The 23,882-nt window shown below is 42.4% G+C and overlaps 3 protein-coding genes across 3 annotated transcripts; all 3 read right to left on the bottom strand.

Moving 5' to 3' along the window:
• Nucleotides 1-1,429: 1,429 nt before the first annotated feature.
• On the bottom strand, nt 1,430-6,608 carry LOC123747414 (uncharacterized). The gene is made up of 5 exons (XM_045729627.2): nt 6,513-6,608; nt 4,637-4,770; nt 2,944-3,120; nt 2,505-2,611; nt 1,430-1,888 (listed from the first exon to the last, which is right to left on the bottom strand). The coding sequence occupies exons 1-5, from the start codon at nt 6,572-6,574 to the stop codon at nt 1,847-1,849; spliced, it is 522 nt and encodes a 173-aa protein (XP_045585583.2). The 5' UTR covers nt 6,575-6,608; the 3' UTR covers nt 1,430-1,846.
• Nucleotides 6,609-9,112: 2,504 nt separating this feature from the next.
• On the bottom strand, nt 9,113-14,690 carry LOC123747202 (uncharacterized). Its single transcript, XM_069319876.1, has 5 exons — nt 14,550-14,690; nt 12,677-12,810; nt 10,633-10,809; nt 10,192-10,298; nt 9,113-9,569 (listed from the first exon to the last, which is right to left on the bottom strand). The coding sequence occupies exons 1-5, from the start codon at nt 14,609-14,611 to the stop codon at nt 9,528-9,530; spliced, it is 522 nt and encodes a 173-aa protein (XP_069175977.1). The 5' UTR covers nt 14,612-14,690; the 3' UTR covers nt 9,113-9,527.
• Nucleotides 14,691-15,026: 336 nt separating this feature from the next.
• On the bottom strand, nt 15,027-21,407 carry LOC138359998 (uncharacterized). The gene is made up of 5 exons (XM_069319878.1): nt 21,359-21,407; nt 19,480-19,613; nt 17,611-17,790; nt 17,168-17,277; nt 15,027-16,549 (listed from the first exon to the last, which is right to left on the bottom strand). The coding sequence occupies exons 2-5, from the start codon at nt 19,604-19,606 to the stop codon at nt 16,508-16,510; spliced, it is 459 nt and encodes a 152-aa protein (XP_069175979.1). The 5' UTR covers nt 19,607-19,613; nt 21,359-21,407; the 3' UTR covers nt 15,027-16,507.
• Nucleotides 21,408-23,882: the final 2,475 nt, after the last annotated feature.

Below are 23,882 nucleotides of genomic sequence, written 5' to 3'. Positions count from 1 at the left end.
CTGAAACCCCCCCCCCCTGTAACATGTAGAAGACCATCTCCCCACTGTGATAGACTCTGGCTCGTCTCCGCACTGTGGTAGATCTTGGCTCATCTCCCCACTGTGGTAGACTCTGGCTCGTCTCCGCACTGTGGTAGACCTTGCCTCGTGTCACCAACTGTGGTAAACTGTTCACAGTTCTCCAACTACAATCAGTATAAATCGGCTTCTTCCGTCTCCTGTTACAGTCTTGTCAGATACGGTTTTTTTCCAAGAACTTCTATCAGGCTCCGAGTTTGTAATTTTTCATTTGTTTTCTCTTTCGCCTGCAGTCATCTCTCAAGTATTTTCGTACTTTCTTCCTACTTTTATTTGATTCTTCCTTCTCCTGTGTGTTAGTTCCTTCGTGTCTCACCACTCATCTTGGGCCAAAGTTTTCCCTTCCTCTGTTCTCAGCACACCATCGTCTGCCGTAAGAAGGTGAAAAGAGAGGAACAAAGAGGAAGAGAGATAAGAAACTATCGCCATGTATCTTCCTGGTCACCAAAAGATAAAATGTTCTAAATTTGAATAAATATTTAAGATATAGTAAAGCACTTATGATTGATATTACTTAAGTATATTTACTTACTGGGCGCAATTCCTTAACTGTAGCCTCTGTTTAACACAACAGTAAAGTGTGTACTTGGATGAAAAAACGATTCTTCACGGCAGGGGATCGTATTCCAGGGACCAGCCCGAAACGCTACGCGTACTAGTGGCTGTACAAGAATGTAACAATTATTGTATATATATATATATATATATATATATATATATATATATATATATATATATATATATATATATATATATATATATATATATATATATATATAAGGCACAACTCTCCTAAACACGAGAGTCAAGTATACAACTTTAGAACACTTTCCCACCAGGAGACTCGAACCCTAGCCAGCACAGAAGCCTTCCAGCAACTGGCATAACAGGTACGCCTTAACCCTCTCCACCACCTGCTCAGACCCTTAAAAGAGATGGTAATATTACCATCTATTACTTAAACTATATATATATATATATATATATATATATATATATATATATATATATATATATATATATATATATATATATATATATATATATATATATATTTATTTAAAAAAAAAAAATATTTGCTATTCTTAAGAAAATCTAATTTTCTTCTTTCTTTTGCGAATATAGATCAAATGATCACAGACCAGCCATTTTCCAGACTCAGTCACATCAAACAATTTATTTGATAGAATAAACTATTTGCTTATTAGACAAATTTGTTCTGAGATTCACACAAAATTAAACTCATCGTATTCTTATTCTTTAATGTATTTTGTTATCTACAGTTCATTATTCACAGTGAATTTAGTGAATTGAGGATATTTTTGAACGGTGAATGTAGAAAAAAACCGAACTTGCCAATTAATTTATTTAATAAAAAACACAAGTAAATTGGATTTATGAATTACATATTTCAAATTTTGTTTAAAGTAATGTAATTTTAAAAGAGAAATATATGCAGCAGATATAGTAGCCTCCGGCCCAGCATGGTGTTGATGTCATTGTTGTTGGTGGTGTTACCATGGCTGTTGGTGTTGTTCTGAAGGCGTTATTCTCACTGTTCATTTCTATTTTGTCGAACTCAGAATTAAAGGTTTTCTCCGGTAATTCAGGAGAGGTAGTCGGGGAAATTCTTAAGTTTTCTTCAGAAGTTCTACATCGAGTTATGATGCTCTTCAGACGTCTCTGTGGTGTTTGACGACTTTCTGGAGTTGGACATGTCTGTGGTGTTCGAGATCTCTCTGTGGTATTGGACGTCTCGGTGGGGCATTTATTTGCCAGCTTTTGCAATGCAGTTCTTCATCAGCTGAACCTATAAGTGATAAATATGAATTACTGGATTAAGCAAAAACAACTACTGGAAATTGTTTGTTGCTTTTAACACCAAACTGATCGTCGGACATATAAGAACAGGTTAGTTAGTGAGTTTACATAAGAACAAATCCACTTATTTTCCTGTCAACCTCTACAAACTAGACTCGTGTCATATTTAACCCGAATCTCAAGTCTTGCAGACAAATTGAATGATACACACACACACACACATAGTGGAGAGGCCTCGCGGCTGAGTGGACAGCGCTCGGGGATCGTAGTCCTAATGGCTCGGGTTCGATTCCCGGCGGAGACGGAAACAAATGAGCCGAGTTTCTTTCGCCCTCTTGTCCCTGTTCTCCATGCAGTAAATAGGTCCCTGGAAGTTAGACAGCTTCTACGGGCTGCTTCTTGGGGATGTGTGTGTGCGTGTGTTAGAGAGAATTATATGTAGTAGATATAATAGAGGAAAAATATATTGATTAGAAAGGCGGGGTCCAAGAGATATATCATAATACAACAAAATAGCTCTATTTTGCAGACACGAATGGAAAATACACACAAATACAAACACACACACAAGCTCGCTCGTTCAATAAAGCCCCAAAAGGACTCACCATTTCTGTATTTTGCTTCAAGCAGGCTATCATTTCTTCAGCGTCGGAGCACATATCCTGAATGGTCACGACTTTTTTCATGAACTGCTTGAAAAGATGGGTGGTAGCTGTGAAAAGAAGAAACCGGTTACTTGTCTGGTTTGGGGAACTTGATTGTCAGTTAGGGGGGACTGTTGGGTATTTGTGACAATCATCACCTTATTACTATTGACCATACAATATAACACGAGTTGTGTCCCTGTGTGGGGCATTCTAGAATTGATTCTACCTAGGTGGGCTGATCCACGACGCAAAAAAGAACACTTTGTACGAGGCAATATATCCAAGACGACGTAACCCAGAGACAGTGCGAAGGAGCACCTAAGGCCAAGCATTAAGATAACGTGACTAAGCTTTAACAGCTTGAGGGCCCACGAGTGGACAGCATGCTGGCACTCACCTGTGTCGTCATCTGGGACGGTAATATCTCCCACTGTGTGCAGACAGTCGGCGGCGGCTTGAATGGTGGTCCGGGTGTGACTGGCGCTCAGGATTTGATCCTTGCAGGTCTTAATTATTGCCTTATTAGCCTTGCAAAAAGCATCAGTCATTCCCACTTCAGTGCAGAGCTTCATGTCTGTAGGGAGGAAAAGAAAATATATATTGAGGCTACATCAGCAGGAACAGCGTGCCAAAAAATTAACAGTCCCGCTCCTGTGCCATGTAAGTCCACTGCGGGCTCACCATAGCCCGTGCTACTTGGAACGTTTTGTTCCCAGTAGCTGCATCTTAAACAATATCAGCAGGTACAGTGTTCCCGCAACGGGGAATTTCTCATTAATATAATGGGCATTTTTAACAGACCTCCTGGCACTTGACAGCTGAGTGGATAGCGCTTCGGATTCGTAGTCCTGAGGTTCCGGGTTCGGTCACCGGTGGAGGCGGAAACAAAAATGGGCAAAGTTTCTTTCACCCTGATGCGTCTGTTTAGCTAGCGGTAAATAGGTACCTGTGAGTTAGACAGCTGTTAGGTGCTGCTTTCTGGGGTTGTGTAACAAAAGGAAGGCCTGGTCGAGGACCGAACCGCGGGGACGCTAAGCCCCGAAAATCCTCTCACGAAAGAAGGGTACCTGAGCAGGCCGACTGTAACACATACGTCAGACTGTGTACAGCGACGTCCTACGGTCTCTCCGTCCAGTCTACCTGGAGGCCTCTTTGGTTAACCTCAAGGTGGCCCTGATCTATCCCTGCAAACACTCAACGGAACGGTCCCTATTGTTCCCTTCTGACAACTTGTAACAAAGTTGTTACGTGTTGTTATAAAATTTTTATGACGTGTTAGAAAGTTGTTATAACTTGTTCGACTGTTGCAGCAACTTCGTAGTTTAGTCGTGTGTTTGGCGGGTTAAGTGCTTCTACACCCTGATCTAAGTGCCTCTACACCCTGATCTGAGTGCCTCTACACCCTGATCTAAGTGCCTCTACACCCTGATCTGAGTGCCTCTACACCCTGATCTGAGTGCCTCTACACCCTGATCTGAGTGCCTCTACACCCTGATCTGAGTGCCTCTACACCCTGACCTGAGTGCCTCTACACCCTGATCTGAGTGCCTCTACACCCTGATCTGAGTGCCTCTACACCCTGATCTAAGTGCCTCTACACCCTGATCTGAGTGCCTCTACACCCTGATCTGAGTGCCTCTACACCCTGATCTGAGTGCCTCTACACCCTGATCTGAGTGCCTCTACACCCTGATCTGAGTGCCTCTACACCCTGATCTGAGTGCCTCTACACCCTGATCTAAGAGCCTTTACACCAATCCGTCATTCTGTATAAATATACACACGGGCAGCAGCCGACGAGTTCAGACCTGGACGAAGCCGCTCTTCACCTCATCAAATTATAAAGATGTGTCTTAGTGATGCTTCCATTAACATTTCCTGCAAGACAACTTTATACTACCAAATGTCACTCACACTCGCTGCATTCTCAAGCTTCTCTCGCTAAAGCTTTCTACATGACAACTATATTTTCCTTTGTAAACATTTACACAGTAACAACGAGTCACACAACAGTGTTCGTACTGATTTACGTTCAAGCAAAGCCGCTAACCCGCTAGCTAAATTTTTCCTCCTATGTAATATCAACTTACGGAGGTCTTGTTTTTGAGTTCCACTGAAGCACCTCTCGAAGGGGAAGTCTCCAGGGGCAGCGGTAGAGGTCCCGGCGACCAGCAAGGTCAGGACCACCGTCACTAACACAGATGTCATCAGCTTCATGATGCAGCTGTTGGAGGAGCAGCGATGAGTTAGTGCGGTGAAGTTAAGTAACAATATCGTGTCGTGGTAACATAAATTTGAATACATTTATACAGGTGACAGAAGGTCACAATGAAAAATTGAGTGGATATTTCAGTGCAAATATTGCAGAACTATTGCAACGCAGGAGACAAGTCTGTTGTACATCACATCCATGGATATTGAAGGGCCCACATGATCAGCACAAAAGGGCACACATGTTCACAAACAGTATACTTCAAACACAATTTCACTAAATATAAATTTTCACTGTACACGATCCTCATAACTGTAACATCCTTACTGCTCAGACTAACACATTTGGGTTCCCAAAACACGAAATATGCGGGTTATACAATCCCCAATTTGACTTCTGGTGTTCCCGCAGAACTTTGGTCTCTGGAATAAGTTTTCAGTTTAGAAAAGACTGGCTGGTGATGGTGTCATGGAAGGCTGAGATAAGACCTTCAGATGTAGCCTTTTACATTCCTCTGATCACGTAGGGAGGCCAAGTAGCACAGCGGATAGATGTTCATCTTCTGCATTATTAACAGTTTGTATTATTCATCAAGTTTACAAAAGCGACACGACCCGTTGGTATCCACCAGGTACAGTGTAATATTTTGGGTCCCATTAATAATATTTTGGGTGCTATTTTGGTAATATTTAAAATATTTGGCGCAGTCGTCGCACAACTTATTTTTTCATTAATATATACAAGAGTTCTTACATTTTTGTAAAGCCACTATAACACTTATTGAGTTTCGGGCATGTCCTTAAACTATTTTTTCCCCGGAAAACGACTCGCCAAATCGTTTAACAACCAGATACCCATTCACTGATGGGTGAACAGAGGCTGTAGTTAAGAATTGGCACCTAGGCAATCCTCCCCGGTCAGAATACGAACCCAGGACAAAGCTCTCAAAGCGAAGCTCCAGGCGAGTGCTTTACCACTGCACCACAGGGACTATTAATTGAACAATCGATTTGCTCAGAATTAAATACCCGAGCTAAACGTTTGGGCACGTATCCCCACACCTAGGATAGGTGTGGGGATACGTGACCTACAGACCTCTGTAGGGAACCTGGTGTCTTTGTTTTACCAAGCAATTAACAAGTCGCTGAGAGTTAGTTGACTGTTGTGGGTTGCATCCTGTATAATGTCAGTCGTTGGCCCAAGACTAGTGCTATGGCACTAGTCGTTGGCACCTCGACAATCCGAACAGGCTTCATGTTCCAGACAATCGGAAACCAGTTAAGTTTTGTGACTAAGAGAATAGATTTGCACTCATTTGTCTCTTGTTTTAGTTAATGTTGAAAGTAAATTATATTATTGTCAATTTCCACTGAATAAATAAATTTATACATAAATATGAATAAGACTAAATACACATAGCCTATTAACCCACACAAAAGCTCCTCAATAGAGTACAAAACTTTGTCATAATATTAGTTTTCCTGCATATTGTGAGCGATTTGGTACATTATATTGATTCTGTCGTGAGAATAACCCAGGAACGCGCCTTCAGTGTGTCACAACACACAGGAATACTTACAGGTTCAGCACCTGTTAATGACATGACGCACCTGTAGAATCAATGTTTACTTGCATGAAAACTTGTTATCCTCAGATGTAGAAGTTACCTGCAGAGCTCACCTGTGGCAGAAGATTATTTCTCTAAGACAGAAGCTTAATGGTAAGGAACAGCTGAACATCACTGACAGACTTACCAAGGGAGAGAACTGGCTTGTACAGAGATGAACACCACAAGAGATGCGGCTGGAGAATGCATGTAGCAGTGGTGGCCGGGTCCTATATATATATACGACAAGATCGCCTGCTTTATCGCTAGAATAATATGTGTTATTATTATTGTAAGCTTCTGGAGGCGTCGTCATGATGACAGGCCGGCCTCAACAGTCGACCACCGCATCCTGTTGCTGCCTGCATTTGTTTCTGTTGGTGGATGCATTGCTTTTGCTCACATCTGTTTTCAGAAATAGTGCTTGTTGAATTAGTAGATTAATTGTATTATTGTGACATTACAATAAGCAGATTTTGTAGAGACATGAATGGTCATATATAATGTCATGTCACAAAATGCTTGGACGAAATCAAGCGATGTTGTATAGGAGATAATTAGCCTTAATTAATACGTGAAGTTGTCAGACAATCATTCGTATATTATATTTGTTTACCGTTTTATTATTTGGAAAAAAAATGTCAGATTTAATTCATAAATATTTGTACAAATATATATGGAAACAAGCTTGCTAGTGTCCATATCCGTATGTAACTTATGTGTACATTACACATGTACAGTTGATCAGCGAAGTTGCAGAATCTGTAGTGAGAGTGATGGACACCACCATGACCACTATCTACGTGAATGTTAACACCTGAGAGACATCAGAAGTTTGTGTAGAATAATAAACCCCACATTGTTTGAGTTACGAAAACACTATTTGTCAAATATTGATACTGTTCTTAAAAGATTTCCCCATTTTGCACCCGCAAGATAACGTAAGCTTTTAAGGGTTGATAGATGTTAATCTTCTTGTTTGAGGAGCTATTCACTTGAGACAGTTAAGCAAGTCCCAGCTGTGTCTGGGTACAAGTGACAGGATGAACAACCCAGCGGGTTTTCTTCCTATTGGGAAGTGTTATACATGCTGCTATGGCGGTATGTCCACTCACAAATGAGTGGCGCTGCCTAATAAACTCGCCCCTCGGGGCAAAATTTAAAATTTATTACACATGTACATGAATGATCTAGTGATCATTCTCATCATACAGCCAACACACACGGCGACTCCCTAAGCTCTCTCCCAACTGCTCGGTAGAAATGGCTCTGAAACAATTTAATTATAATACCGAGTTTCCAGACGATCATTTTTACCTGCGTTGTTATTATCTATAAAACAGTCTCTTGTTTCGTCCGACCTCAAGTGATTATCAATAGTCTTCTGGATATTTGTTTAAACTCTTTTGTTTTACTCAGGTGAGCACAGGATTACCTGACTCCTGCTAGCGGGCTGAGGGCTTTCCCTTCCCATGGCGCATGGTAAACCTTGCCCCGCTAGTGTTCCCTGGAACACCACCCACTAATTGGTTAACAACCAGATATTCATTTACTGCTGGGTGAACAGAGGCTAAAAGTTAAGTATTGACGTCCAAATAATCTACCTTGGCCAGGACTCGAACTAGATACGTCGGTCGCGAGACGCGGGGCGGTTAACAGTGCGCCACCAATGGACGTTTGACCTGTGATGAGCGAAAGTAATCATCAAAAGAAGGCACCAAGCTGGGGGAGCGAAAAGTGTGGTATGGTGAGCTTAAGTGTCAGAATACTGACCTCCTGTGACACTGTAGCAGTCCTAATGACCTCCTATAACACTGTAACAGGCCTATTGACCCCCTGTAACACGGTAGAAGGCCAACTGATCCCCTGTGACACTCTAGCAGACCTATTGACTCTCCTGTGACACTATGGCAGGCTTACTGAGCCCCCCCTGTGACATGTAGAAGGCCATCTCCCCACTGTGGTAGACTTTGGCTCGTCTCCGCACTGTGGTAGACCTTGCCTCGTGTCTCCAACTGTGGTAAACTGCTCACAGTTCTCCAGCTACAATCAGTATAAATCGACTTCTTCCGTCTCCTGTTACAGTCTTGTCAGATATGTTTTTTTTCCAAGAATTTCTATCAGGTTCCGAGTTTGTAATTTTTCATTTGTTTTCTCTTTTGCCTGCAGTCATCTCTCAAGTATTTTCGTACTTTCTTCCTACTTTTATTTGATTCTTCCTTCTCCTGTGTGTTAGTTCCTTCGTGTCTCACCACTCATCTTGGGCCAAAGTTTTCCCTTCCTCTGTTCTCAGCACACCATCGTCTGCAGTAAGAAGATGAAAAGAGAGGAATAAAGAGAGGAACAAAGAGGAAGAGAGATAAGAAACTATCGCCATGTATCTTCCTGGTCACCAAAAGATAAAATGTTATAAATTTGAATAAATATTTAAGATATAGTAAAGCACTTATGATTGCTATTACTTAAATATATTTGCTATTCTTAAGAAAATCTAATTGTCTTCTTTCTTTTGCGAATATAGATCAAATGATAACAGACCAGCCATTTTCCAGACTCAGTCACATCAAACAATTTATTTAATAGAATAAACTATTTGCTTATTAGACAAATTTGTTCTGAGATTCACACAAAATTAAACTCATCGTATTCTTATTCTTTAATATATTTTGTTATCTACAGTTCATTATTCACAGTGAATTTAGGGAATTGAGGATATTTTTGAACGGTGAATGTAGAAAAAACCCGAACTTGCCAATTAATTTATTTAATCAAAAACACAAGTAAATTGGATACATGAATTACATATTTCAAATTTTGTTTAAAGTAATGTAATTTTAAAAGAGAAATATATGCAGCAGATATAGTAGCCTCCGGCCCAGCATGGTGTTGATGTCATTGTTGTTGGTGGTGTTACCATGGCTGTTGGTGTTGTTCTGAAGGCGTTATTCTCACTGTTCATTAATATTTTGTCGAATTCAAAATTTAATGTTTTCTCCGGAAATTCAAGAAAGGTAGTCGGGAAATTCATAAGCTTTCTTCAGAAGTTCTACATCGAGTTATGATGCTCTTCAGACGTCTCTGTGGTGTTTGACGACTTTCTGGAGTTGGACATGTCTGTGGTGTTGGAGATCTCTCTGTGGTATTGGACGTCTCGGTGGGGCATTTATTTGCCAGCTTTTGCAATGCAGTCCTTCATCAGCTGAACCTATAAGTGATAAATATGAATTACTGGATTAAGCAAAAACAACTACTGGAAATTGTTTGTTGCTTTTAACACCAAACTGATCGTCGGACATATAAGAACAGGTTAGTTAGTGAGTTTACATAAGAACAAATCCACTTATTTTCCTGTCAACCTCTACAAACTAGACTCGTGTCATATTTAACCCGAATCTCAAATCTTGCAGACAAATTGAATGACACACACACACACACACATAGTGGAGAGGCCTCGCGGCTGAGTGGACAGCGCTCGGGGATCGTAGTCCTAATTCCTCTGGTTCGATTCCCGGCGGAGACGGAAACAAATGAGCCGAGTTTCTTTCGCCCTCTTGTCCCTGTTCTCCATGCAGTAAATAGGTACCAGGAAGTTAGACAGCTTCTACGGGCTGCTTCTTGGGGATGTGTGTGTGTGTGCGTGTGTTAGAGAGAATTATATGTAGTAGATATAATAGAGGAAAAATATATTGATTAGAAAGGCGGGGTCCAAGAGATATATCATAATACAACAAAATAGCTCTATTTTGCAGACACGAATGGAAAATACACACAAATACAAACACACACACACAAGCCCGCTCGTTCAATAAAGCCCCAAAAGGACTCACCATTTCTGTATTTTGCTTCAAGCAGGCTATCATTTCTTCAGCGTCGGAGCACAAATCCTGAATGGTCACGACTGTTTTCATGTACTGCTTGAAAAGAAAGGTGGTAGCTGTGAAAAGAAGAAACCGGTTACTTGTCTGGTTTGGGGAACTTGATTGTCAGTTAGGGGGGACTGTTGGGTATTTATGACCATCATCACCTTATTACTATTGACCATACAATATAACACGAGTTGTGTCCCTGTGTGGGGCATTATAGAACTGATTCTACCTAGGTGGGCTGATCCACGACGCAAAAAAATGAACACTTTGTACGAGGCAATATATCCAAGACGACGTAACCCAGAGACAGTGCGAAGGAGCACCTAAGGCCAAGCATTAAGATAACGTGACTAAGCTTTAACAGCTTGAGGGCCCACGAGTGGACAGCATGCTGGCACTCACCTGTGTCGTCATCTGGGACGGTAATATCTCCCACTGTGTGCAGACAGTCGGCGGCGGCTTGAATGGTGGGCCGGGTGTGACTGGCGCTCAGGATTTGATCCTTGCAGGTCTTAATTATTGCCTTATTAGCCTTGCAAAAGGCATCAGTCATTCCCACTTCAGTGCAGAGCTTCATGTCTGTAGGGAGGAAAAGAAAATATATATTGAGGCTACATCAGCAGGAACAGCGTGCCAAAAAATTAACAGTCCCGCTCCTGTGCCAGGTAAGTCCACTGCGGGCTCACCATAGCCCGTGCTACTTGGAACGTTTTGTTCCCAGTAGCTGCATCTTAAACAATATCAGCAGGTACAGTGTTCCCGCAACGGGGAATTTCTCATTAATATAATGGGTATTTTTACCAGACCTCCTGGCACTTGACAGCTGAGTGAATAGCGCTTCGGATTCGTAGTCCTGAGGTTCCAGGTTCGGTCACCGGTTGAGGCGGAAACAAAAATGGGCAAAGTTTCTTTCACCCTGATGCGTCTGTTCAGCTAGCGGTAAATAGGTACCTGGGAGTTAGACAGCTGTTAGGGGCTGATTCCTGGGGATGTGTAACAAAAAGAAGGCCTGGTCGAGGACCGGACCGCGGGGACGCTAAGCCCTGAAAATCCTCTCACGAAAGAAGGGTACCTGATCACTCCGAATGTAACACCTACGTCAGACTGTGTGCAGCGACGTCCTACGGTCTCTCCGTCCAATCTACCTGGAGGCCTCTTCTGTTAACCTCAAGGTGGCCCTGATCTATCCCTGCAAACACTCAACGGAACGGTCCCTTTTGTTCCCTTCTGACAACTTGTAACAAAGTTGTTACGTGTTGTTATAATTTTTTTTATGACGTGTTAGAAAGTTGTTATAACATGTTCGACCGTTGCAGCAACTTCGTAGTTTAGTCGTGTGTTTGGCGGGTTAAGTGCTTCTACACCCTGATCTGAGTGCCTCTACACCCTGATCTGAGTGCCTCTACACCCTGATCTGAGTGCCTCTATACCCTGATCTGAGTGCCTCTACACCCTGATCTGAGTGCCTCTACACCCTGATCTAAGTGCCTCTACATCCTGATCTAAGTGCCTCTACATCCTGATCTAAGTGCCTCTACACCCTGATCTAAGTGCCTCTACACCCTGATCTAAGTGCCTCTACACCCTGATCTAAGAGCCTCTACACCCTGATCAAAGAGCCTCTACACCCTGGTCAAAGAGCCTCTACACCCTGATCTAAGAGCCTCTACACCCTGATCTAAGAGCCTCTACACCCTGATCAAAGTGCCTCAACACCCTGATCTAAGAGCCTCTACACCATGATCAAAGAGCCTCTACACCCTGATCTAAGATCCTCTACACCTGATCTAAGTGCCTCTACACCCTGATCTAAGAGCCTCTACACCCTGATCAAAGAGCCTTTACACCCTGATCTAAGTGCCTCTACACCCTGATCAAAGAGCCTGTACACCCTGATCTAAGAGCCTCTACACCCTGATCAAAGAGCCTGTACACCCTGATCAAAGAGCCTCTACACCCTGATCTAAGAGCCTCTACACCCTGATCAAAGAGCCTCTACACCCTGATCTAAGAGCCTCTATACCTGATCTAAGTGCCTCTACACCCTGATCTAAGAGCCTCTACACCCTGATCAAAGAGCCTCTACACCCTGATCAAAGAGCCTCTACACCAACCCGTCATGCTGTATAAATATAAATACGAGCAGCAGCCGACGAGATCAGACCTGGACGAAGGCGCTCTTCACCTCAACAAATTATAAAGATGCGTCTTAGTGATGCTTCCATTAATATTTCCTGCAAGGCAACTTTATACTACCAAATGTCACTCACACTCGCTGCATTCTCAAGCTTCTCTCGCTAAAGCTTTCTACATGACAACTATATTTTCCTTTGTAAACATTTACACAGTAACAACGAATCATACAACAGTGTTCGTACTGATTTACGTTCAAGCAAAGCCGCTAACCCGCTAGCTAAATTTTTCCTCCTATGTAATATCAACTTACGGAGGTCTTGTTTTTGAGTTTCATTGAAGCATTTCTCGAAGGGGAAGTCGCCAGGGGCAGCGGTAGAGGTCCAGGCGACCAGCAAGGTCAGGACCACCGTCACTAACACAGATGCCATCAGCTTCATGATGCAGCTGTTGGAGGAGCAGCGATGAGTTAGTGTGGTGAAGTTAAGTAACAATATCGTGTCGTGGTAACATAAATTTGAATACATTTATACAGGTGACAGAAGGTCACAATGAAAAATTGATTGGATATTTCAGTGCAAATATTGTAGAACTATTGCAACGCAGGAGACAAGTCTGTTGTACATCACATCCATGGATATTGAAGGGCCCACATGATCAGCACAAAAGGGCACACATGTTCACAAACAGTATACTTCAAACACAGTTTCACTAAATATAAATTTTCACTGTACACGATCCTCATAACTGTAACATCCTTACTGCTCAGACTAACACATTTTGGTTCCCAAAACCCGAAATATGCGGGTTATGAAATCTCCAATTTGACTTGTGGTGTTCCCCTGGAACTTTGGTCTCTGAAATAAGTTTTCAGTTTAGAAAAGACTGGCTGGTGATGGTGTCATGGAAGGCTGAGATAAGACCTTCAGATGTAGCCTTTTACATTCCTCTGATCACGTAGGGAGGCCAAGTAGCACAGCGAACAGATGTTCATCTTCTGCATTTTTAACACATTGTATTATTCATCAAGTTTACAAAAGCGACACGACCCGTTGGTATCCAATAGGTACAGTGTAATATTGGGGTTCCATTCATAATATATTGGTTGCTCTTTGGGTAATATTTAAAATATTTGGTGCAGTCGTTGCACAACATATTTTTTCATTAATATGTACAAGAGTTTTAACATTTTTGTAAAGACATTAAACACGCATTGAGTTTCGGGCAGGTCCTTTACCCTATTTCCCCCCCGGAAAACGACTCGCCAAATCGTTTAACAACCAGATACCCATTCACTGATGGGTGAACAGAGGCTGTAGTTAAGAATTGGCACCTAGGCAATCCTCCCCGGTCAGAATACGAACCCAGGACAAAGCTCTCACAGCGAAGCACCAGACGAGTGCTTTACAACTGCACCACAGGGACTACTAATTGAACAATCGATTTGCTCAGAATTAAATACCCGAGCTAAACGTTTGGGCACGTATCCCCACACCTAGGATAGGTGTGGGGATACGTGACCTACAGACCTCTGTAGGGAACCTGGTGTCTTTGTTTTACCAAGCAATTAACAAGTCGCTGAGAGTTAGTTGACTGTTGTGGGTTGCATCCTGTATAATGTCAGTCGTTGGCCCAAGACTAGTGCTATGGCACTAGTCGTTGGCACCTCGACAACCTGAACAGGCTTCATGTTCCAGACAATCGGAAACCAGTTAAGTTTTGTGACTAAGAGAATAGATTTGCACTAATTTGTCTCTTGTTTTAGTTAATGTTGAAAGTAAATAATATTATTGTCAATTTCCACTGATTAAATAAATTTATACATAAATATGAATAAGACTAAATACACATAGCCTATTAACCCACACAAAAGCTCCTCAATAAAGTACAAAACTGTCATAATATTAGTTTTCCTGCATATTGTGAGCGATTTGGTGCATTATATTGATTCTGTCGTGAGAGAAGCCCAGGAACGCGCCTTCAGTGTGTCACAACACACAGGAATACTTACAGGTTCAGCACCTGTTAATGACATGACGCACCTGTAGAATCAATGTTTACTTGCATGAAAACTTGTTATCCTCAGATGTAGAAGTTACCTGCAGAGCTCACCTGTGGCAGCGAGTCATTTCTCAAAGACAGAATCTTAATGGTAAGGAACAGCTGAACATCACTGACAGACTTACCAAGGGAGAGAACTGGCTTGTACAGAGATGAACACCACAAGAGAAGAGACTGGAGAATGCATGTAGCAGTGGTGGCCGGGTCCTTTATATATATACCACAAGATCGCCTGCTTTATCGCTAGAATAATATGTGTTATTATTATTGTAAGCTTCTGGAGGCGTCGTCATGATGACAAGCCGGCCTCGACAGTCTATACCGCATCCTGTTGCTGCCTGCATTTCTTTCTGTTGGTGGGTGCATTGCTTTTGCTCACATCTGTTTTTAGAAATAGTGCTTGTTGAATTAGTAGATTAATTGTATTATTGTGACATTACATTAAGCAGATTTTGTAGAGACATGAATGGTCATATATAATGTCATGTCACAAAATGCTTGGACGAAATCAAGCGATGTTGTATAGGAGATAATTAGCCTTAATTAATACGTGAAGTTGTCAGACAATCATTCGTATATTATATTTGTTTACCGTTTTATTATTTGGAAAAAAAATGTCAGATTTAATTCATAAATATTTGTACAAATATATATGGAAACAAGCTTGCTAGTGTCCATATCCGTATGTAACTTGTGTACATTACACATGTACAGTTGATCAGCGAAGTTGCAGAATCTGTGGTGAGAGTGATGGACACCACCATGACCACTATCTACGTGAATGTGAACACCTGAGAGACATCAGAAGTATGTGTAGAATAATAAACCCCACATTGTTTGAGTTACGAAAACATTATTTGTCAAATATTGATACTGTTCTTAAAAGATTTCCCCATTTTGCACCTGCAAGATAACGTAAGCTTTTAAGGGTTGATAGATGTTAATCTTCTTGTTTGAGGAGCTGTTCACTTGAGACAGTTAAGCAAGTCCCAGCTGTGTCTGGGTACAAGTGACAGGATGAACAACCTAGCGAGTTTTCTTCCTATTGGGAAGTGTTATACATGCTGCTATGGCGGTATGTCCACTCACAAGATGAGTGGCGCTGCCCAATAAACTCGCCCCTCGGGGCAAAATTTAAAATTTGTTTCACATGTACATGAATGATCTAGTGATCATTCTCATCATACAGCCAACACACACGGCGACTCCCTAAGCTCCCTCCCAACTGTTCGGTAGAAATGGCTCTGAAACAATTTAATTATAATACCGAGTTTCCAGACGATCATTTTTACCTGCGTTCTTATTAACTATAAATCAGTCTCTTGTTTCGTCCGACCTCAAGTGATTATCAATAGTCTTCTGGATATTTGTTTAAACTCTTTTGTTTTACTCAGGTGAGTACAGGATTACCTGACTCCTGTTAGCTGGCTGAGAGCTTTCCCTTCCCATGGCGCATGGTAAACCTTGCCCCGTAAGTGTTCCCTGGAACACCACCCACCAATTGGTTAACAACCAGATATTCATTTACTGCTGGGTGAACAGACGCTAAAAGTTAAGTATTGACGTCCAAATAATCTACCTTGGCCAGTACTCGAATTAGGTACGTCGGTCGCGAGACGCGGGGCGGTTACCAGTGCGCCACCAATGGACGTTTGACCTGTCATGAGCGAAAGTAATCATCAAAAGAAGGCACCAAGCTGGGGGAGCGAAAAGTGTGGTATGGTAAGCTTAAGTGTCAGAATACTGACCTCCTGTGACACTGTAACAGTCCTAATGACCTACTGTAACAGGCCTATTGTCATGGTGTTGATGTCATTGTTGTTGGTGGTGTTACCATGGCTGTTGGTGTTGTTCTGAAGGCGTTGTTCTCACTGCTCATTTCTATTTTGTCGAACTCAAAATTATTTGTTTTCTCCGGTAATTCAGGAGAGGTAGTCGGGAAATTCTTAAGTTTTCTTCAGAAGTTCTACAACGAGTTATGATGCTCTTCAGACGTCTCTGTGGTGTTTGACGACTTTCTGGAGTTGGACATGTCTGTGGTGTTCGAGATCTCTCTGTGGTATTGGACGTCTCGGTGGGGCATTTATTTGCCAGCTTTTGCAATGCAGTTCTTCATCAGCTGAACCTATAAGTGATAAATATGAATTACTGGATTAAGCAAAAACAACTACTGGAAATTGTTTGTTGCTTTTAACACCAAACTGATCGTCGGACATATAAGAACAGGTTAGTTAGTGAGTTTACATAAGAACAAATCCACTTATTTTCCTGTCAACCTCTACAAACTAGACTCGTGTCATATTTAACCCGAATCTCAAGTCTTGCAGACAAATTGAATGATACACACACACACATAGTGGAGAGGCCTCGCGGCTGAGTGGACAGCGCTCGGGGATCGTAGTCCTAATTGCTCGGGTTCGATTCCCGGCGGAGACGGAAACAAATGAGCCGAGTTTCTTTCGCCCTCTTGTCCCTGTTCTCCATGCAGTAAATAGGTACCAGGAAGTTAGACAGCTTCTACGGGCTGCTTCTTGGGGATGTGTGTGTGTGTGCGTGTGTTAGAGAGAATTATATGTAGTAGATATAATAGAGGAAAAATATATTGATTAGAAAGGCGGGGTCCAAGAGATATATCATAATACAACAAAATAGCTCTATTTTGCAGACACGAATGGAAAATACACACAAATACAAACAGACACACACAAGCCCGCTCGTTCAATAAAGCCCCAAAAGGACTCACCATTTCTGTATTTTGCTTCAAGCAGGCTATCATTTCTTGAGCGGCGGAGCACAAATCCTGATTATTGAACACGGCTTTTTTCATGTAGTACTTGAAACGTTGGGTGGTAGCTGTGAAAAGAAGAAACCGGTTACTTGTCTGGTTTGGGGAACTTGATTGTCAGTTAGGGGGGACTGTTGGGTATTTATGACCATCATCACCTTATTACTATTGACCATACAATATAACACGAGTTGTGTCCCTGTGTGGGGCATTCTAGAATTGATTCTACCTAGGTGGGCTGATCCACGACGCAAAAAATGAACACTTTGTACGAGGCAATATATCCAAGACGACGTAATCCAGAGACAGTGCGAAGGAGCACCTAAGGCCAAGCATTAAGATAACGTGACTAAGCTTTAACAGCTTGAGGGCCCACGAGTGGACAGCATGCTGGCACTTACCTGTGTCTTCATCTGGGACGGCAATATCTCCCACTGTGTGCAGACAGTCGGCGGCGGCGGCTTGAATGGTGGGCCGGGTGTGACTGGCGCTCAGGATTTGATCCTTGCAGGTCTTAATTATTGCCTTATTAGCCTTGCAAAAAGCATCAGTCATTCCCACTTCAGTGCAGAGCTTCATGTCTGTAGGGAGGAAAAGAAAATATATATTGAGGCTACATCAGCAGGAACAGCGTGCCAAAAAATTAACAGTCCCGCTCCTGTGCCAGGTAAGTCCACTGCGGGCTCACCATAGCCCGTGCTACTTGGAACGTTTTGTTCCCAGTAGCTGCATCTTAAACAATATCAGCAGGTACAGTGTTCCCGCAACGGGGAATTTCTCATTAATATAATGGGCATTTTTAACAGACCTCCTGGCACTTGACAGCTGAGTGGATAGCGCTTCGGATTCGTAGTCCTGAGGTTCCGGGTTCGGTCACCGGTGGAGGCGGAAACAAAAATGGGCAAAGTTTCTTTCACCCTGATGCGTCTGTTTAGCTAGCGGTAAATAGGTACCTGTGAGTTAGACAGCTGTTAGGGGCTGCTTCCTGGGGATGTGTAACAAAAGGAAGGCCTGGTCGAGGACCGAACCGCGGGAACGCTAAGCCCCGAAAATCCTCTCACGAAAGAAGGGTACCTGAGCAGGCCGACTGTAACACCTACGTCAGACTGTGTACAGCGGCGTCCTACGGTCTCTCCGTCCAGTCTACTTGGAGGCCTCTTCTGTTAACCTCAAGGTGGCCCTGATCTATCCCTGCAAACACTCAACGGAACGGTCCCTATTGTTCCCTTCTGACAACTTGTAACAAAGTTGTTACGTGTTGTTATAAAATTTTTATGACGTGTTAGAAAGTTGTTATAACTTGTTCGACCGTTGCAGCAACTTCGTAGTTTAGTCGTGTGTTTGGCGGGTTAAGTGCTTCTACACCCTGATCTGAGCGCCTCTACACCCTGATCTGAGTGCCTCTACACCCTGATCTAAGTCCCTCTACACCCTGATCTGAGTGCCTCTACACCCTGATCTGAGTGCCTCTACACCCTAATCTGAGTGCCTCTACACCCTGATCTACGTGCCTCTACACCCTGATCTAAGTGCCTCTACACCCTGATCTAAGAGCCTGTACACCCTGATCTAAGTGCCTCTACACCCTGATCTAAGAGCCTCTACACCCTGATCAAAGAGCCTCTACACCCTGATCTAAGAGCCTCTACACCCTGATCAAAGAGCCTCTACACCCTGATCAAAGAGCCTCTACACCTGATCTAAGAGCCTCAACACCCTGATCTAAGAGCCTCTACACCCTGATCAAAGAGCCTCTACACCCTGATCTAAGAGCCTCTACACCCTGATCAAAGAGCCTCTACACCCTGATCTAAGAGCCTCTATACCTGATCTAAGTGCCTCTACACCCTGATCTAAGAGCCTCTACACCCTGATCAAAGAGCCTCTACACCCTGATCAAAGAGCCTCTACACCCTGATCAAAGAGCCTCTACACCAACCCGTCATGCTGTATAAATATAAATACGAGCAGCAGCCGACGAGATCAGACCTGGACGAAGGCGCTCTTCACCTCAACAAATTATAAAGATGTGTCTTAGTGATGCTTCCATTAACATTTCCTGCAAGGCAACTTTATACTACCAAATGTCACTCACACTCGCTGCATTCTCAAGCTTCTCTCGCTAAAGCTTTCTACATGACAACTATATTTTCTTTGTAAACATTTACACAGTAACAACGAATCATACAACAGTGTTCGTACTGATTTACGTTCAAGCAAAGCCGCTAACCCGCTAGCTAAATTTTTCCTCCTATGTAATATCAACTTACGGAGGTCTTGTTTTTGAGTTTCATTGAAGCATTTCTCGAAGGGGAAGTCGCCAGGGGCAGCGGTAGAGGTCCCGGCGACCAGCAAGGTCAGGACCACCGTCACTAACACAGATGTCATCAGCTTCATGATGCAGCTGTTGGAGGAGCAGCGATGAGTTAGTGTGGTGAAGTTAAGTAACAATATCGTGTCGTGGTAACATAAATTTGAATACATTTATACAGGTGACAGAAGGTCACAATGAAAAATTGAGTGGATATTTCAGTGCAAATATTGCAGAACTATTGCAACGCAGGAGACAAGTCTGTTGTACTTCACATCCATGGATATTGAAGGGCCCACATGATCAGCACAAAAGGGCACACATGTTCACAAACAGTATACTTCAAACACAGTTTCATTAAATATAAATTTTCACTGTACACGATCCTCATAACTGTAACATTCTTACTGCTAAGACTAACACATTTGGGTTCCCAAAACACGAAATATGCGGGTTATGAAATCCCCAATTTGACCTGTGGTGTTCCCACGGAACTTTGGTCTCTGGAATAAGTTTTCAGTTTAGAAAAGACTGGCTGGTGATGGTGTCATGGAAGGCTGAGATAAGACCTTCAGATGTAGCCTTCTACCTTCCTCTGATCACGTAGGGAGGCCAAGTAGCACAGCGGACAGATGCTTATCTTCTGCATTATTAACAGTTTGTATTATTCATCAAGTTTACAAAAGCGACACGACCCGTTGGTATCCACCAGGTACAGTGTAATATTTTGGGTCCCATTAATAATATTTTAGGAGCTATTTGGGTAATAATTGTAATATTTAGCGCAGTCGTCTCACAACTTTTAATTTTTTATGAATATATACAAGAGTTCTTACATTTCTGTAAAGACACTATAGCACACATTGAGTTTCGGGCATGTCCTTAACCCTATTTTTTCCCGGAAAACGACTCGCAAAATCGTTTAACAACCAGATACCCATTCACTGATGGGTGAACAGAGGCTGTAGTTAAGAATTGGCACCTAGGCAATCCTCCCCGGTCAGAATACGAACCCAGGACAAAGCTCTCAAAGCGAAGCGCCAGACGAGTGCTTTACCACTGCACCATAGAGACTATAGAATTGGACAATCGATTTGCTCAGAATTAAATACCCGAGCTAAACGTTTGGGCACGTATCCCCACACCTAGGATAGGTGTGGGGATACGTGACCTACAGACCTCTGTAGGGAACCTGGTGTCTTTGTTTTACCAAGCAATTAACAAGTCGCTGAGAGTTAGTCTACTGTTGTGGGTTGCATCCTGTATAATGTCAGTCGTTGGCCCAAGACTAGTGCTATGGCACTAGTCGTTGGCACCTCGACAATCCGAACAAGCTTCATGTTCCAGACAATCGGAAACCAGTTAAGTTTTGTGACTAAGAGAATAGATTTGCACTCATTTGTCTCTTGTTTTAGTTAATGTTGAAAGTAAATTATATTATTGTCAATTTCCACTAATTAAATAAATTTATACATAAATATGAATAAGACTAAATACACATAGCCTATTAACCCACACAAAAGCTCCTCAATAATGTACAAAACTTTGTCATAATATTAGTTTTCCTGCATATTGTGAGCGATTTGGTACATTATATTGATTCTGTCGTGAGAGAAGCCCAGGAAGGCGGCTCCAGTGTGTCACAACACACAGGAATACTTACAGGTTCAGCACCTGTTAATGACATGACGCACCTGTAGAATCAATGTTTACTTGCATGAAAACTTGTTATCCTCAGATGTAGAAGTTACCTGCAGAGGTCACCTGTGGCAGAAGATTATTTCTCTAAGACAGAATCTTAATGGTAAGGAACAGCTGAACATCACTGACAGACTTACCAAGGGAGAGAACTGGCTTGTACAGAGATGAACACCACAAGAGAAGAGACTGGAGAATGCATGTAGCAGTGGTGGCCGGGTCCTTTATATATATACCACAAGATCGCCTGCTTTATCGCTAGAATAATATGTGTTATTATTATTGTAAGCTTCTGGAGGCGTCGTCATGATGACAAGCCGGCCTCGACAGTCTATACCGCATCCTGTTGCTGCCTGCATTTGTTTCTGTTGGTGGGTGCATTGCTTTTGATCACATCTGTTTTTAGAAATAGTGCTTGTTGAATTAGTAGATTAATTGTATTATTGTGACATTACAATAAGCAGATTTTGTAGAGACATGAATGGTCATATATAATGTCATGTCACAAAATGCTTGGACGAAATCAAGCGATGTTGTATAGGAGATAATTAGCCTTAATTAATACGTGAAGTTGTCAGACAATCATTCGTATATTATATTTGTTTACTGATTTATTATTTGGAAAAAAAATGTCAGATTTAATTCATAAATATTTGTACAAATATATATGGAAACAAGCTTGCTAGTGTCCATATCCGTATGTAACTTATGTGTACATTACACATGTACAGTTGATCAGCGAAGTTGCAGAATCTGTGGTGAGAGTGATGGACACCACCATGACCACTATCTACGTGAATGTTAACACCTGAGAGACATCAGAAGTATGTGTAGAATAATAAACCCCACATTGTTTGAGTTACGAAAACACTATTTGTCAAATATTGATACTGTTCTTAAAAGATTTCCCCATTTTGCACCCGCAAGATAACGTAAGCTTTTAAGGGTTGATAGATGTTAATCTTCTTGTTTGAGGAGCTGTTCACTTGAGACAGTTAAGCAAGTCCCAGCTGTGTCTGGGTACAAGTGACAGGATGAACAACCCAGCGGGTTTTCTTCCTATTGGGAAGTGTTATACATGCTGCTATGGCGGTATGTCCACTCACAAGATGAGTGGCGCTGCCCAATAAACTCGCCCCTCGGGGCAAAATTTAAAATTTATTACACATGTACATGAATGATCTAATGATCATTCTCATCATACAGCCAACACACACGGCGACTCCCTAAGCTCCCTCCCAACTGCTCGGTAGAAATGGCTCTGAAACAATTAAATTATAATACCGAGTTTCCAGACGATCATTTTTACCTGCGTTCTTATTAACTATAAATCAGTCTCTTGTTTCGTCCGACCTCAAGTGATTATCAATAGTCTTCTGAATATTTGTTTAAACTCTTTTCTTTTACTCAGGTGAGTACAGGATTACCTGACTCCTGTTAGCAAGCTGAGGGCTTTCCCTTCCCATGGCGCATGGTAAACCTTGCCCCGTAAGTGTTCCCTGGAACACCACCCACTAATTGGTTAACAACCAGATATTCATTTACTGCTGGGTGAACAGACGCTAAAAGTTAAGTATTGACGTCCAAATAATCTACCTTGGCCAGGACTCGAATTAGGTACGTCGGTCGCGAGACGCGGGGCGGTTACCAGGGCGCCACCAATGGACGTTTGACCTGTGATGAGCGAAAGTAATCATCAAAAGAAGGCACCAAGCTGGGGGAGCGAAAAGTGTGGTATGGTGAGCTTAAGTGTCAGAATACTGACCTCCTGTGACACTGTAGCAGTCCTAATGACCTACTGTAACAGGCCTATTGACCCCCTGTAACACTGTAACAGGCCAACTGATCCCCTGTGACACTCTAGCAGGCCTATTGACTCCCCTGTGACACTGTGGCAGGCTTACTGAAACCCCCCCCCCCTGTAACATGTAGAAGACCATCTCCCCACTGTGATAGACTCTGGCTCGTCTCCGCACTGTGGTAGATCTTGGCTCATCTCCCCACTGTGGTAGACTCTGGCTCGTCTCTGCACTGTGGTAGACCTTGCCTCGTGTCACCAACTGTGGTAAACTGTTCACAGTTCTCCAACTACAATCAGTATAAATCGGCTTCTTCCGTCTCCTGTTACAGTCTTGTCAGATACGGTTTTTTTCCAAGAACTTCTATCAGGCTCCGAGTTTGTAATTTTTCATTTGTTTTCTCTTTCGCCTGCAGTCATCTCTCAAGTATTTTCGTACTTTCTTCCTACTTTTATTTGATTCTTCCTTCTCCTGTGTGTTAGTTCCTTCGTGTCTCACCACTCATCTTGGGCCAAAGTTTTCCCTTCCTCTGTTCTCAGCACACCATCGTCTGCCGTAAGAAGGTGAAAAGAGAGGAACAAAGAGGAAGAGAGATAAGAAACTATCGCCATGTATCTTCCTGGTCACCAAAAGATAAAATGTTCTAAATTTGAATAAATATTTAAGATATAGTAAAGCACTTATGATTGATATTACTTAAGTATATTTACTTACTGGGCGCAATTCCTTAACTGTAGCCTCTGTTTAACACAACAGTAAAGTGTGTACTTGGATGAAAAAACGATTCTTCACGGCAGGGGATCGTATTCCAGGGACCAGCCCGAAACGCTACGCGTACTAGTGGCTGTACAAGAATGTAACAATT

This window comes from Procambarus clarkii, chromosome 94 (genome assembly GCF_040958095.1).
Source record: "Procambarus clarkii isolate CNS0578487 chromosome 94, FALCON_Pclarkii_2.0, whole genome shotgun sequence".
In the NCBI taxonomy this organism is placed as follows: Eukaryota; Metazoa; Arthropoda; class Malacostraca; order Decapoda; family Cambaridae; genus Procambarus; species Procambarus clarkii.
The sequence above is the reverse complement of the archived record's forward strand: the minus strand, read 5'-3'. Positions and strand labels throughout refer to the sequence as shown.